The sequence below is a fragment of the Symphalangus syndactylus genome, chromosome 2 (genome assembly GCF_028878055.3).
Source record: "Symphalangus syndactylus isolate Jambi chromosome 2, NHGRI_mSymSyn1-v2.1_pri, whole genome shotgun sequence".
Lineage (NCBI taxonomy): Eukaryota > Metazoa > Chordata > Mammalia > Primates > Hylobatidae > Symphalangus > Symphalangus syndactylus.
The window spans coordinates 6,284,664-6,296,512 of NC_072424.2; the positions used below are offsets into that span (position 1 = coordinate 6,284,664).

At 53.7% G+C, this 11,849-nt stretch overlaps 1 protein-coding gene across 3 annotated transcripts in view; it reads left to right on the forward strand.

Moving 5' to 3' along the window:
* LOC129464136 (serine/threonine-protein kinase 32C) overlaps positions 1 to 10,394 on the forward strand; it is a 99,941-nt gene extending 89,547 nt beyond the window's left edge. For all 3 annotated transcript variants that reach the window (XM_055245157.2, XM_055245164.2, XM_063616496.1), the window contains 2 exons: positions 8,829 to 8,896; positions 9,718 to 10,394. In XM_055245157.2, the coding sequence (XP_055101132.1) occupies positions 8,829 to 8,896; positions 9,718 to 9,859 (210 nt within the window). In that variant the 3' untranslated portion in view covers positions 9,860 to 10,394. The remainder of the gene's footprint in view (positions 1 to 8,828; positions 8,897 to 9,717) is intronic.
* The last annotated feature ends 1,455 nt before the right edge of the window (positions 10,395 to 11,849 follow it).

Genomic DNA, 11,849 nt, shown 5'->3' on the forward strand with positions numbered 1-11,849 from the left:
ATTTATACAGGAAAAAGGTTTAATGGATTTGCAGTTCCACATGGCTGGGGAGGCCTCACAGTCATGGAAGGCAAGGAGGAGCAAGTCACATCTTACATGGATGGCGGCAGGCAAAGAGAGAGCTTGTGCAGGGATACTTTTGTTTTTAAAACCATCAGATCTCACGAGACTCATTCACTATCATGACAACAGCACAGGAAAGACCCACCCCCATAATTCAATCACCTCCCACCAGGTTCCTCCCACAACACGTGGGAATTGTGGGAGTCACAATTCAAGCTGAGATTGGGATGGGGACACAGCCAAACCATATCATTCTGCCCCAGCCCCTCCCATATCACATGTCCTCACATTTCAGAACCAATCATGCCTTCCCAACAGTCCCCCATAGTCTTATTTCAGCATTAACTCAAAAGTCCACAGTCCAATGTCTCATCTGAGACAAGGTAAGTCCCTTCTGCCTATGAGTCTGTAAAATCAAAAGCAAGTGACTTCCTAGATACAATAGGGGTACAGGCATTGGGTAAATACCACTATTCCAAATGGGAGAAATTGGCCAAAACAAAGGGGCTACAGGCCCCATGCAAGTCTGAAATCCAACAGGGCTGTCATATCTTAAAGCTTCAAAATGAACATCTTTGACTCCATCTCTCACATCCAGGTCATGCTGATGCAAGAGTTGGGTTCCCATTCGTCTTAGGCAGCTCTGCCCTTGTGGCTCTGCAGGGTACAGCCTTCCTCCTGGCTGCTTTCGTGGGCTGACATTGAGTGTCTGTGGCTTTTCCAGGTGCACAGTGCAAGCTGTTGGTGGATATACCATTCTGGGGTCTAGAGGATGGTGGCCCTCTTCTCAGAGCTCCACTAGGCAGTGCCCTAGTGGGGACTTTGTGTAGGGGCACTGACCCCACATTTCCCTTCTGCATTGCCCTAGCAGAGGTTCTCCATGAGGGCCCCACCCCTGCAACAAACTTCTGCCTGGACATCCAGGTGTTTCCATACATCCTCTGAAATGTAGGCAGAGGCTCCCAAACCTCAGTTCTTGACTTCTGTGCACCCGCGGGCTCAACACCACATGGAAGCTGCCACAGCTTGGGGCTTGTACCCTCTGAAGCCACAGCCTGAGCTGTACCTTGGCCCCTTTCAGTCATGGCTGGAGTGGCTGGGATGCAGGACAACAAGTCCCTAGACTGCACACAGCAGAGGGACCCTAGATCCAGCCCATGAAACCATTTTTTCCTTCTAGGCCTCTGAGTCTGTGATGGTAGGGGCTGCTGCAAAGGTCTGTGGCATGCCCTGGAGACATTTTCCCCATTGTCTTGGTGATTAACATTCAGTTCATTGTTACGTATGCAAATTTCTCCTCAGAAAATGGGATTTTCTTTTTTTTCCCTTTTTTTTTTTTTTTGAGACAGGCTTGCTGTGTCACCCAGGCTGGAGTGCAGTGGTGCAATGGTGGCTCATTGCCACTGCAACCTCTGCTTCCTGAGTTCAAGTGATTCTCCTGTCTCAGCCTCCCAAGTAGCTGGGATTACAGGCATGCACCACCACACCCAGCTAATTTTTGTATTTTTAGTAAAGACAGGGTTTCGCCATGTTGGCCAGCCTGGTCTTGAACTCCTGACCTCAGGTGATCTGCCTGCCTTAACCTCCCAAAGTGCTAGGATTACAGGCATGAGCCACCGTGCCCAGCCAGGAGTTTCTTTTCTATTGCATTGTCAGGTTGTAAATTTTTTGAACTTTTATGCTGTTTTCCTTTTTAAAACAGAGTGCCTTTAACAGCACCCAAGTCACCTCTTGAACGCTTTGCTGCTTAGAAATTTCTTCTGCCACATACCGTAAATCATCTCTCTCAAATTCAGAGTTCCACAAATCTCTAGGGCAGGGGCAAAATGCCGCCAGTCTCTTTGCTTAAAGCATAACAAGAGCCACCTTTGTTCCAGTTCCCAACAAGTTCCTCATCTCCACCTGAGACCAACTCAGCCTGGACTTCATTGTCCATATCGTTATCAGCATTTTGGTCAAAGCCATTCAACAAGTCTCTAGGAAGTTCCAAACTCTCCCACATTTTCCTGTCTTCTGAGCCCTCCAGACGGTTCCAGCCTCTGCCTATTACCCAGTTCTAAAAAGTTGCTTCCACATTTTCGGGTATCATTTCAGCAGCACCCGACTTTATGGGTACCAATTTACTGTATTAGTCTGTTTTCACACTGCTAATAAAGACATATCCAAGACTGGGTAATTTATACAGGAAAAAGGTTTAATGGACTTACAGTTCCACATGGCTGGGGAGGCCTCACAATCATGGCAGAAGGCAAGGAGGAGCAAGTCACATCTTACATGGATGGCAGACAGAGTTTGTGCAGGGAAACTTTTGTTTTTAAAACCATCAGCTCTCATGAGACTCATTCACTATCATGACAACAGCACAGGAAAGACCCACCCCCATAATTCAATCACCTCCCACTGGGTTCCTCCCATGACACATGGGAATTGTGGGAGTCACAATGAAGCTGAGATTGGGGTGGGGACACAGCCAAACCTTATCACCAGCTCTATAAAAGACTTAAAAAAATTAGCCAGGCATAACAGTGCATGCCTGTAGTTCCAGCGACTTGAGAGGCTGAGGTGAGAGGATTGCTTGAGTCCAGGAGTTTGAGACCAGGCTGGGCAACATGATGAGACCCTGTCTCTACAAAAAAAAAAAAACCATCTGGGTGTGGTAGGATACACCTGTGATACCAGCTATGCAGGAGGCTGAGGCAGTAGGATCGCTTGAGTGCAGGAGTTCAAGGCTGCAGTGAGCTATGATCATGCCCCTGCACTGCAGCTTGGGCAACAGAGAGATGCTGTCTTGTAAATAAATAAGTAGTCATTTATATAGTTCAATATGATATCTACCTTATTTGTAACTGTAGTCTATTTATTGTTCTTCCTTTTTCCCCATTTTTCTGCCTTTTCTGGTTTTAACTAAGCATTTTATATTATTCTAGTTTATCTCCTCTCCTAGCGTATTAATTATACTTCCTTTTGAAATATTTTTAGTGGCTGGCCTGGACATTGCAGTATACCTTTACCATACAGTCTACCTTCACCTGACACTCTGCCCCCTCATGTGCAGTGGGGTTGTGACGGCACCTCTCATGCATTCCTCCTGTTCCTGATGACATTGCTGTCATTCATTTCATTTATCTGTATGCTATAATTGCTCATTACGTTGTTACTACTGTTATTTTAAACAGTTATCTTTTGGATCAATTAAGAAAAATTAAAAATTTCATTTTACCTTTATTCATTCCTCCTCTAACGTGCTTCCTTTCTTTATGTAGACCCAAGTTGCTGACCTAAATCATTTTCCTTTCCCTGAAGAACTTTAACATGTCTTATAGGACAGGTCTAACAGAGATGAATTCCTTCCCTTTTTGTTTGTCCAAAAATGTCTTTATTTTTCTTTCACCTTTAAAGAATAATTTCACTGGATATAGAATTCTAGCTTGGTAGGATTTTTACCTTCAACACTTTAAATATTTCACTCCACTCTCTTCTTGCTTATGTGATTTCTAACAGGCAATCTGCTCTAATTCTTTTTCCATAAGTAGGATTCCTCCCCACCCCCAGCTCCTTTCAAGATTTTCTCTGTCTTTGGTTTTTTGCAGTTTGAATAATGATATGCCTTGGTACAGATTTTTTTTAATATTCACTCTGATTGGTGTTCTCTGAGCTTCTTGGATCTGTGGTTTGGTGTCTGTCATTAATTTCAGAAAATTCCCAGTCATTATTATTTCAAATATTCTGTTCTCTTTCTCTTCTCCTGCTGGAAATCCAATTATGCATATGTGGTGCCGTTTGAAATTGTCCCCACAGCTCTTGGATATTCTGTTCATTTTTTTCCACTGTTTTTTTTTTTTCTCTTTGCATTTCAGTTTGAGCAGTTTCTGTTGACATTTCTTCAAGCTCACAGATCCTTCCTCATCTGGATCCAGTCTACTGAGGAACCATCAAAGGCATCCTCATTTCTGTTACAGTGTTTTCTATTTCCAGCATTTCCTTTTGATCCCTCCTTGGAGTTTCCATCTCTCTACTTACATTGCCTGTCTGTTACCCATCTGTTCTTGCATGCTTTTCCCTTAGAGCCCTTACCATATTAATCACAGTTATTTCAAATTTCTTGTTTGATAATTCCAACATGGGTGCCATATCTGGATCCGTTCTAATGCGTGCATTGTCTCTTCACACTCTATGTTTTTTCCTTAAGACCCTGTAGTCTGCCTTGTAATGTTGGTTGAAAGCTGGACATGATGATGTATCTGGTAATAAGAGCTGAAGTAGATGGGCCTTTAGTGTGAGGTTTATGTAATCTGGCCAGGTTTGGGGCAGGGTTTAATGTCTGCTGTAGCTGTGGGTACCAGAGGCTTCACATTTCTTTTCATTTCCTGGGTTGCCCTTGGGCTTCCCTAAATCCTCCTCCTCAGAGAGAGTCTGCGTCTTGTGGCCCTCTCTGCTGGAATCCCTGTCACACTGCGGAGGCCCTGTGGGTGTGTTGGGAAGATGGCGGGGAGGGAACTGTTGCAGTCTGTGACCAAATCTCAGTCTTGGGGGCCTGTGCCCCTTCACAGTTGTTGATGTGCTTTTCCCCTCCCCTTAGGTGAGACGGGCTAAGCGGGTACAGGCTGAAAAACAGTCTTCCCCCAAGTGAGATAAGCCTTTCCTTTGGAGAGTAAATTCCACTTGCTGTGGAGAATGCTCCAGGTATATTTCACAGTGGTGACTGTCCCCATCCCACGCCAGAGCCGGGAAGGGATCATCCTTGGCTTAAGACCTGGCAGGGTTCCTGGAGGGGAAACCCACAAAAGTTTGGGGGCCCCATAAGACTGCAGCCACAGGAGTTCTGCACATGGCCCCAGCCTTTCCCCAGAGCTGCCCGGGAGGTGTTCCTGCAGCTCCTGCACCATCAGTTCTGCTCCAGGCCAGTGGGTCTCAGCTGTGACTCTGCTCACCTGTCTCTCCAGACTTGGGGGTCGCCACAGTGCTTTGACCTCAGCTCTCTGATGGGCCCAGGAAAAGTCATTGATTTTCATTAGTTCAGCATTTTTCCTGTTGCAGGGATGGGAATGAGGCCTTCCGCGTTGTTCACAGCAGAGCAGAAGCCAGAAGTCCTTGCTCATCTTTGTGTTTCTTCGTAAGAGTCATGTCTTTTATTTCCTGGACACAGGCGTCTGGTCAGACAGGTGATTGGCAGGTATTTCCTCCTGTTCCGTGAGCTATCTTTTCTCTTTCTTGAGGGCATCATTTGCAGCAGGGAAGTCTTGGACCTTGACGTTGTCCATTGTGGCTGTTTCCTCCTCGGCTGCTGTGCTTTGTCTAAGGATCCATCACCTCAGCTGAGGCCACAGGGATTTACTCCCACACTTTCTTCTAAGTATTGTATAGTTTCGGCTCTTGCGTTTAGCTGCATGATTCATTTTGAGTTACTTTTTATGAACAGTGTCAAGTGAGGGTCCAGCTTCATTCTCTCATCGGTGGATATCTGACTGTCCCAGCACCATTTGCTGAAAAGACGATTCTTTCCCCATTGAATTGCTTTTGACATCACTCCTTGTTTTTTGACTTGCCATTTTATTCCATTGGTCCAGATGTCTGCCCTGCGCCGGGACCACACCATCCTGATAACTGTAGCTTTGTAGCAAGCTTTCAAATCAGGATCTGTGAGTCCCCCAATTTTGTTCTTTTTGGACATTATTTGACTATTCTGGGTCCCTTGCATGTCCACTGAATGCTGAGGGGTTTGGCAGTTGCACCTGAGCTGCCAAGCAGGTTTGTGACGGTGTTCGGGACTGAAGCCTGGTCCATTTCCGAGGCCCCTCATCGCTGTGGGTGACATCTGGGGTCCGATGCTGTGTCTCAGCATGTGTGGAGGCACCACGGGTGCCCTGAGACGGGGATTCCTGGTCGAGTTACTCAGGAAGCGCATCCAGGAGAGACCCCCGCCCCCCCGCTCTCCTCGGGATGGGAGATGCCAGCAGAGCTTGGCTTTCAAGCAGAAATCCGGAAACCCTGTGGGGAGCGGCTTCAGACTTCAGGGGACCTGGAGCGTCACCTGTGACTCAACAGGTCCCTGCCCTGAGGGAGCTGGGCTCTCAAACGCCCACACCAGTCATGGGCACAGGGCTCCTCTGTGGCCTCCTGGCTGTGTGTGTGCTGGCAAAGGGCTCCAGCCACCCAAGGAGGAGGCACAGGCAGGGGCTGTCAGAGGAAGAGCAGGGCAGATCCAGGCCAGGCACAGACCCCGCCATGGCGTCCTGCTGGCAGCGCTCCACGCACCTTGGGAAGGGCGTCCCTGTGGAGAGGGGTCATGGTCGCACATCTCGGTGACACAGCCCGGCTCAGGCGCTGCTCAGAGCCACCTCTTCTAGATGTTTCTGGAGCAGCTCCTCAGGCTTCTGGTGGCCTCTCTGCCTAGGAAAATGTGGCTGTGGACATTGCAGGATGACCAACAGCCCCTGTCGCTGGGCTGCACACAGAGCCACAACGGGCACTCATGTTCTGCATCCCGGGCGCCCACCCCAGCCCCTCCCACCCAGTGTCGCTGTGAATCCCAGGACCCCAGTGGCTCGGTCACGCCCTCATTCTGAGCAGTCTGAGCCTTAGGTCACCATCACCTTCTCAGGCCGGCCAGAGTTTGCAGACTTGTCTGCCTATATCAGGGTTAGACCAGAGTGCGCTGAGACACAGCAAATCACCCAGCCTGTCCTCTTCTTGATGACTAAGGACAGGTCCCCTGCCAGGATGGCAACTCCTTCAGGGGAGGCCACAGTGACAGGGCAAAGCCTGGAGGGAGAGGAGAGGGCTGCCCGCAGAGAGCGTGGGAGTCTGCCGGCTTCTTCTCGAGTCCTCGGCAAGGTGCTGGCCACTCACACCGTGCATGTGTGGGGAACGCCCAGGACCAGGGTGACACCACCAGGAGGAGCGGGTGGGACAGTCCCCACGCAGGGCCGGGAAGAGAGAGTCCACATTCCCGCTGCCAGGGTGAAACCCTCACACCACCACAGATCCAGGAGAGACACGGAGGGCACTGCCTCGGGGTGGGGAACGTGAGCTGCTCCCCAAACCCAAGAAATGTATCGAGCCCTACGCCTCCTTCCTCGTGGGAAGAGGTGCAAGGTGAGACGGTTTGTCCTTTATCTTGGCGGGCGCATCCAGTGTGATGCATGTCACCAAATCCCTGAAACATTCATCGGAGAACAGCCTTCTGCATCTTCACAGGGTTGATCTCCCACACTCTGTTCTTGGGTTTACAGGGTGTCCAGAGTACTTGCCACTTGGCAATCAGCATTAATAGGATCCACAGGGCCAGGCGTAGTGGCTCACGCCTGTAATCCCAGCTCTTTGGGAGGCCGAGGCGGGCGGAACACCTGAGGTCAGGAGTTCAAGACCGGCGTGGCCAACATGGTGAAACCCTGTCTCTACAAAAATTAGCTGGGTATGGTGGTGGGCGCCTGTAATCCCAGCTACTTGGGAGGCTGAGGCAGGAGAATCCCTTGAACCCGGGAGGCAGAGTTGGCAGTGTGCCAAGATCACGCCACTGCACTCTAGCCTGGGTGATAGAGGAGACCAAAAATAGGATCCATGGATAGCAGGCAAAAGTGTCCAGGTGTTCGAGGCACAGACGACACTGTGACAGGGAAGACTCCCCTTAGCCCTGGCTGGGGCCGTGAAAGCATGCTGTTGTCCGTCTCGGGTGAACGCAGACTGTTGTCACGTGCTGCATAACGATGCTTCCGTCACTGGCCAATCGCATGGTGGGGTGGTCCCGTAAGATGGTAACACTGGGTTTTGCTGTACCTTTTGTATGTCTAGATACGAGTGAGCGTTCTGGTGTGCATCCACTCACACGTCCCCTCCAGCCTTCAGAGCCCAGCTCCCACCCTCCCAGGGCCTTGCCTGTGACCTGGGTGACTTCCTATGGATCTGAGGTTCTGTGGTCCTCACAAGTGGGCATCCTCTGGCCTGAGCTGCAGGATATGGGGCCCTTTTCAACACCCTCAGCTGCAGGAGGTGGGGGCCCTTTTAATGCCACCCCGAGGCCTGTGACTCCCTGCACTTTTCATTGTGACTTGGCTCATCTGGGTCTGTCATTTGCTTACGCATTGGTAGTGACCGACGTCACCATCCAAGTCCACGGTCACCATAATGATGCTTTCCCCACACCCTGCCAGCGCTGAGCGGCCAGCACCCCCTCCACCCCACCCACGCCCTCCCCTGACCCCTGCATCTTGGGAAGTGGTCCTGCTGCCTGAAGGAAGTAGTCCTGCCTGCCCATCACACACCAGTAAGCGTGCGTCCTGCCAGGGGCGGCCTCAGTCCAGAAGCTTGTCCTGAGGGCTTGCTTCTAAGACAGCCCTGGTTCCAGGATTCTCTGGGCAGGGCCCCAGAAGCAGGCCTGGGACGGGCACGTGTGTGCCGTGATGAGGGGCTGGGAGAACCCGGTGTGAGATGGGAAAGGCCTGGCAACAGAGTGGTTTCCAGCAAAGTCCCTCAGAGAACAGCTTCCACCTGGTCCTGCAGCCCCCACGGAGCAAGTCCAAGGCATCCACCCCGAGGCAAGGGGGCTGGGCCTTGGCATCCCCGGGGCTTGGATGAATCACCGTGGAGACGCGAGCTCCCAGGCAGTCTGGCTGCTGGAGGGCTGGGGCACTTCAATAGCTCAGAAGCCATCATCCAAAGAAAGCCACAGGTGGAGGCCTGATGGGGATGCCACTCACTCACTCGAGGGGACGTGGGTGGAACCTGGACAGCGTCCCCCACACTCACGTGTGCCTTTCCGTCCACAGGAGAACGACTATCTTCAAGACTGCCTTGATGCAATCCAGCAAGACTTCGTCATTTTTAACAGAGAAAAGTGAGTGTATTGGGGGTGGGTGGGCATGGTGGCAGAGAGGAGGAAAATGGGGCTAAGGTTAAGGTTTTCTTGGCCATGTGAGCTGGCATCTGTGGGCTTGGGGTGTGTGGCCCCGCTCTCACACGAGCCCTGAGACCCTGCAGGCCCTGCAGCTACGTGACCTCTGTGGGCCTGGGGTGCGTGGCCCCGCTGTCTTTGGGGACTCTGAGCAGCCGCTGTGGAGGGGAGCGGCGGGAGGCCCCTGCCAGGCTCTGGCATGTTTGTGCTCCACGCGGGGCCCGTGGCTGGAATCTTCTGGGGAGAGACTCAGATGAGGGGTGGTGACTTCCTAGGAGGCCCCATCAGAGCCACGTCAACTCCCCCACCCAGGCACGCCCTCAGTCTCTCAGCAGACCTTTCCTGAATGTCAGGCCCTAGGGGACAGAAAGGACACAGATGACTGGCAGCGGGCAAGGCAGGCCAGAAATAGCAGCAGCTGCCACGGTGGGGCCCAAGGGAGGATGGATGCCCCCTCTGCCCTCACGGGGCAGAGGAGCCTCATTCCCAAGTCACTGACCTATGGCACCTGCAGTCAGGCCTTTCGGCTTCTGGCCGGAAACTCGCTGAGTCTCGCCAGCGTGCTCACGGGCCCCCACCTGTCCCCAGGCTCCCTGCCGCACCCAGTGTGTCGGGAGCGTGGCCTTTCCAGCAGACACTCAGCCTGTGGCCCACGCTTGGGCATCCACGCCATGGCCCATCCCGTGAGCCCGTGGGGAGGTCATGGGACCGTGAGGCCAGGGAGGTGGGGGTGTAACGCCCTCCGTGTGTTCCTGCCACCCCAGGCTGAAGAGGAGCCAGGACCTCCCGAGCGAACCTCTCCCCACCCCTGAGTCCAGGGATGCTGTGGAGCCTGTGGAGGACGAGGTGGAACGCTCTACCCTGCCCATGTGTGGCCCCATCTGCCCCTCGGCCGGGAGCGGCTAGGCCAGGATGCCCGTGGTCCTCACCCCTCGAGCTGCTTTGGAGACCCGGCTGCCAGAGGGAGGGCCATGGGCCGAGGCCTGGCATTCACATTCCCACCCAGCAGCCTGGCTGGCGGTGCCCACAGTGCCCCGGACACATTTCACACCTCAGGCTCGTGGTGGTGCAGGGGACAAGAGGCTGTGGGTGCAGCGGACACCTGTGGAGGGCAGCAAGGAGGGCATTGCCTGTGGGCCCCTGAGACCCGCCTGGACGGAGGAAGCGCTGCTGGGCACCCTCTTACCGCTCATGGGGGGCTGGGGCCGTGGATGGGACGGGAGTCTTTGTCCTTGCTCAGCTCCGAGGCTGTGCACGGCCCTCCTCACAAGGTGACCCTTGCAGCGCAGGCTGCGGGTGCCCCAGGCTCGGCTCAGTTCTTGGAGGTCAAGGGTGTGGGTTGGGGGTAGTGGGTGGGGAGGTGAATGTTTTCTAGAGCTTCAAACTGCTCCAGCAATGTCTGTATAGTTTTCACCTCTGAGAATTACAATGTGAGAACCGCTCCGTGTTGTGTGTTCTGCATATGCCCTGTGTCTGCCCGGACGTCAGGCCCGTGCCTGCAGTTTTTGGTTGGCCTGGACTTGGGGTGGCCAGTGGGGCGGGCAGCTCCTCAGGGCAGAGCTCCAGGACCATGGCTTTGGGTGGGTGCCCGTCTCCGTGGCCCTGGAGCCATAAGGCTGTGGAAGGCAGAGGAGCCTGGGACAGCACCGTGCACGGTGGAGCCACTGCAGTGCCAGGCAGTGCTTGGCCCTCCATAAAGGGACACATCCCTCTCGCTGCGGCTGGATGGTTCTGTCGCTGGAACTGTAACTGGGTAAATGGCCTGTGTGCTTCTCTCTGGTCTTGCTGGAGGATGGGCTTAGCCCATCAGCCCAGTGCTCCAGACAGGCCTGTGCTGGTTTCCTCTGGGGAAATGGGTGTGGCGGGTCTGTGCCCCCTCCCGGGACAGCAGCCATAGTGGACACGTGCTTAGAGGTGTCCATGAGCCCCGCTGCACTCCTGGCAAACAGGGCCCTCCTGTCCTTGGCTGGGCTGCGGGATGACAACAGCCAAAGAACATTTGGGGAAGAACCGGCCATGCCACGAGCAGAATCAGAAGTCCGAGGGGATAGAACGCAGCTCCCCATCCCCCACCCACCCATCCTCTGAATCATGGCAGAAACTAGCCTTCCAGCCCTCAGCAGCTCACATGGGGGACACGGCACCCATGTCACCACCAGGAAGGGTGGCCCGGTCCCTGCGAGGGTCCAGAGGTGCCGTATGCTCAGTGGAAGTCTGGCGATGTCAGAGACAGGCTCGGGAGAAGGACAGGTGGGGGTTTGAATAAGTGCGTTTGGAGAACATGGCAGGGTGGTGCACCTTGTCCTCCGAGACACTGGTGAGGTGTGGGTGCTGTGTGGTTCCCTTCATCACCCCCCCACACTGCGGCAGAGCGGGGCATGCTGGTGTGGGGGACATCAGCTCCCACGTCTGGGCCAGAGGGAGCCCCGGGAAGGAAATGCTGAGGGCCCAGGGCCGCCGCCTGGGATCTGCACAGCTTTATAAGAAGCCCAGGGTCAGAGATGGGCCCGTCTGTGGTCCCCAGAGACCGTGGCAGGAAATTCTCCATCACCATCGGTGCATGGGCAGGGGCCAGAGAACCGGCGGCACAAGGTGTCCCTGGCTCTCTGCTCATCATCGGCCAGCAGTGAGTGCCCAGTGACTGCGACCAGGCCCTGCTCTTGGGATGAGGACAGCCGTCTGGGAACGTCCACGCACCCTTTATGAGACACAGCGCGCACCAGCATCACAGTTACACACGCACCCTTTATGAGAGACAGTGCGTACCAGCACCGCAGCCACGCACCCTTTGAGACACAGCGCGCCCCAGCGCCGCAGTCATACACGCACCCTTTGAGATACAGCGCGTGCCAGCACCGTAGCCACGCACCCTTTATGAGACACAGCACGCCCCAGC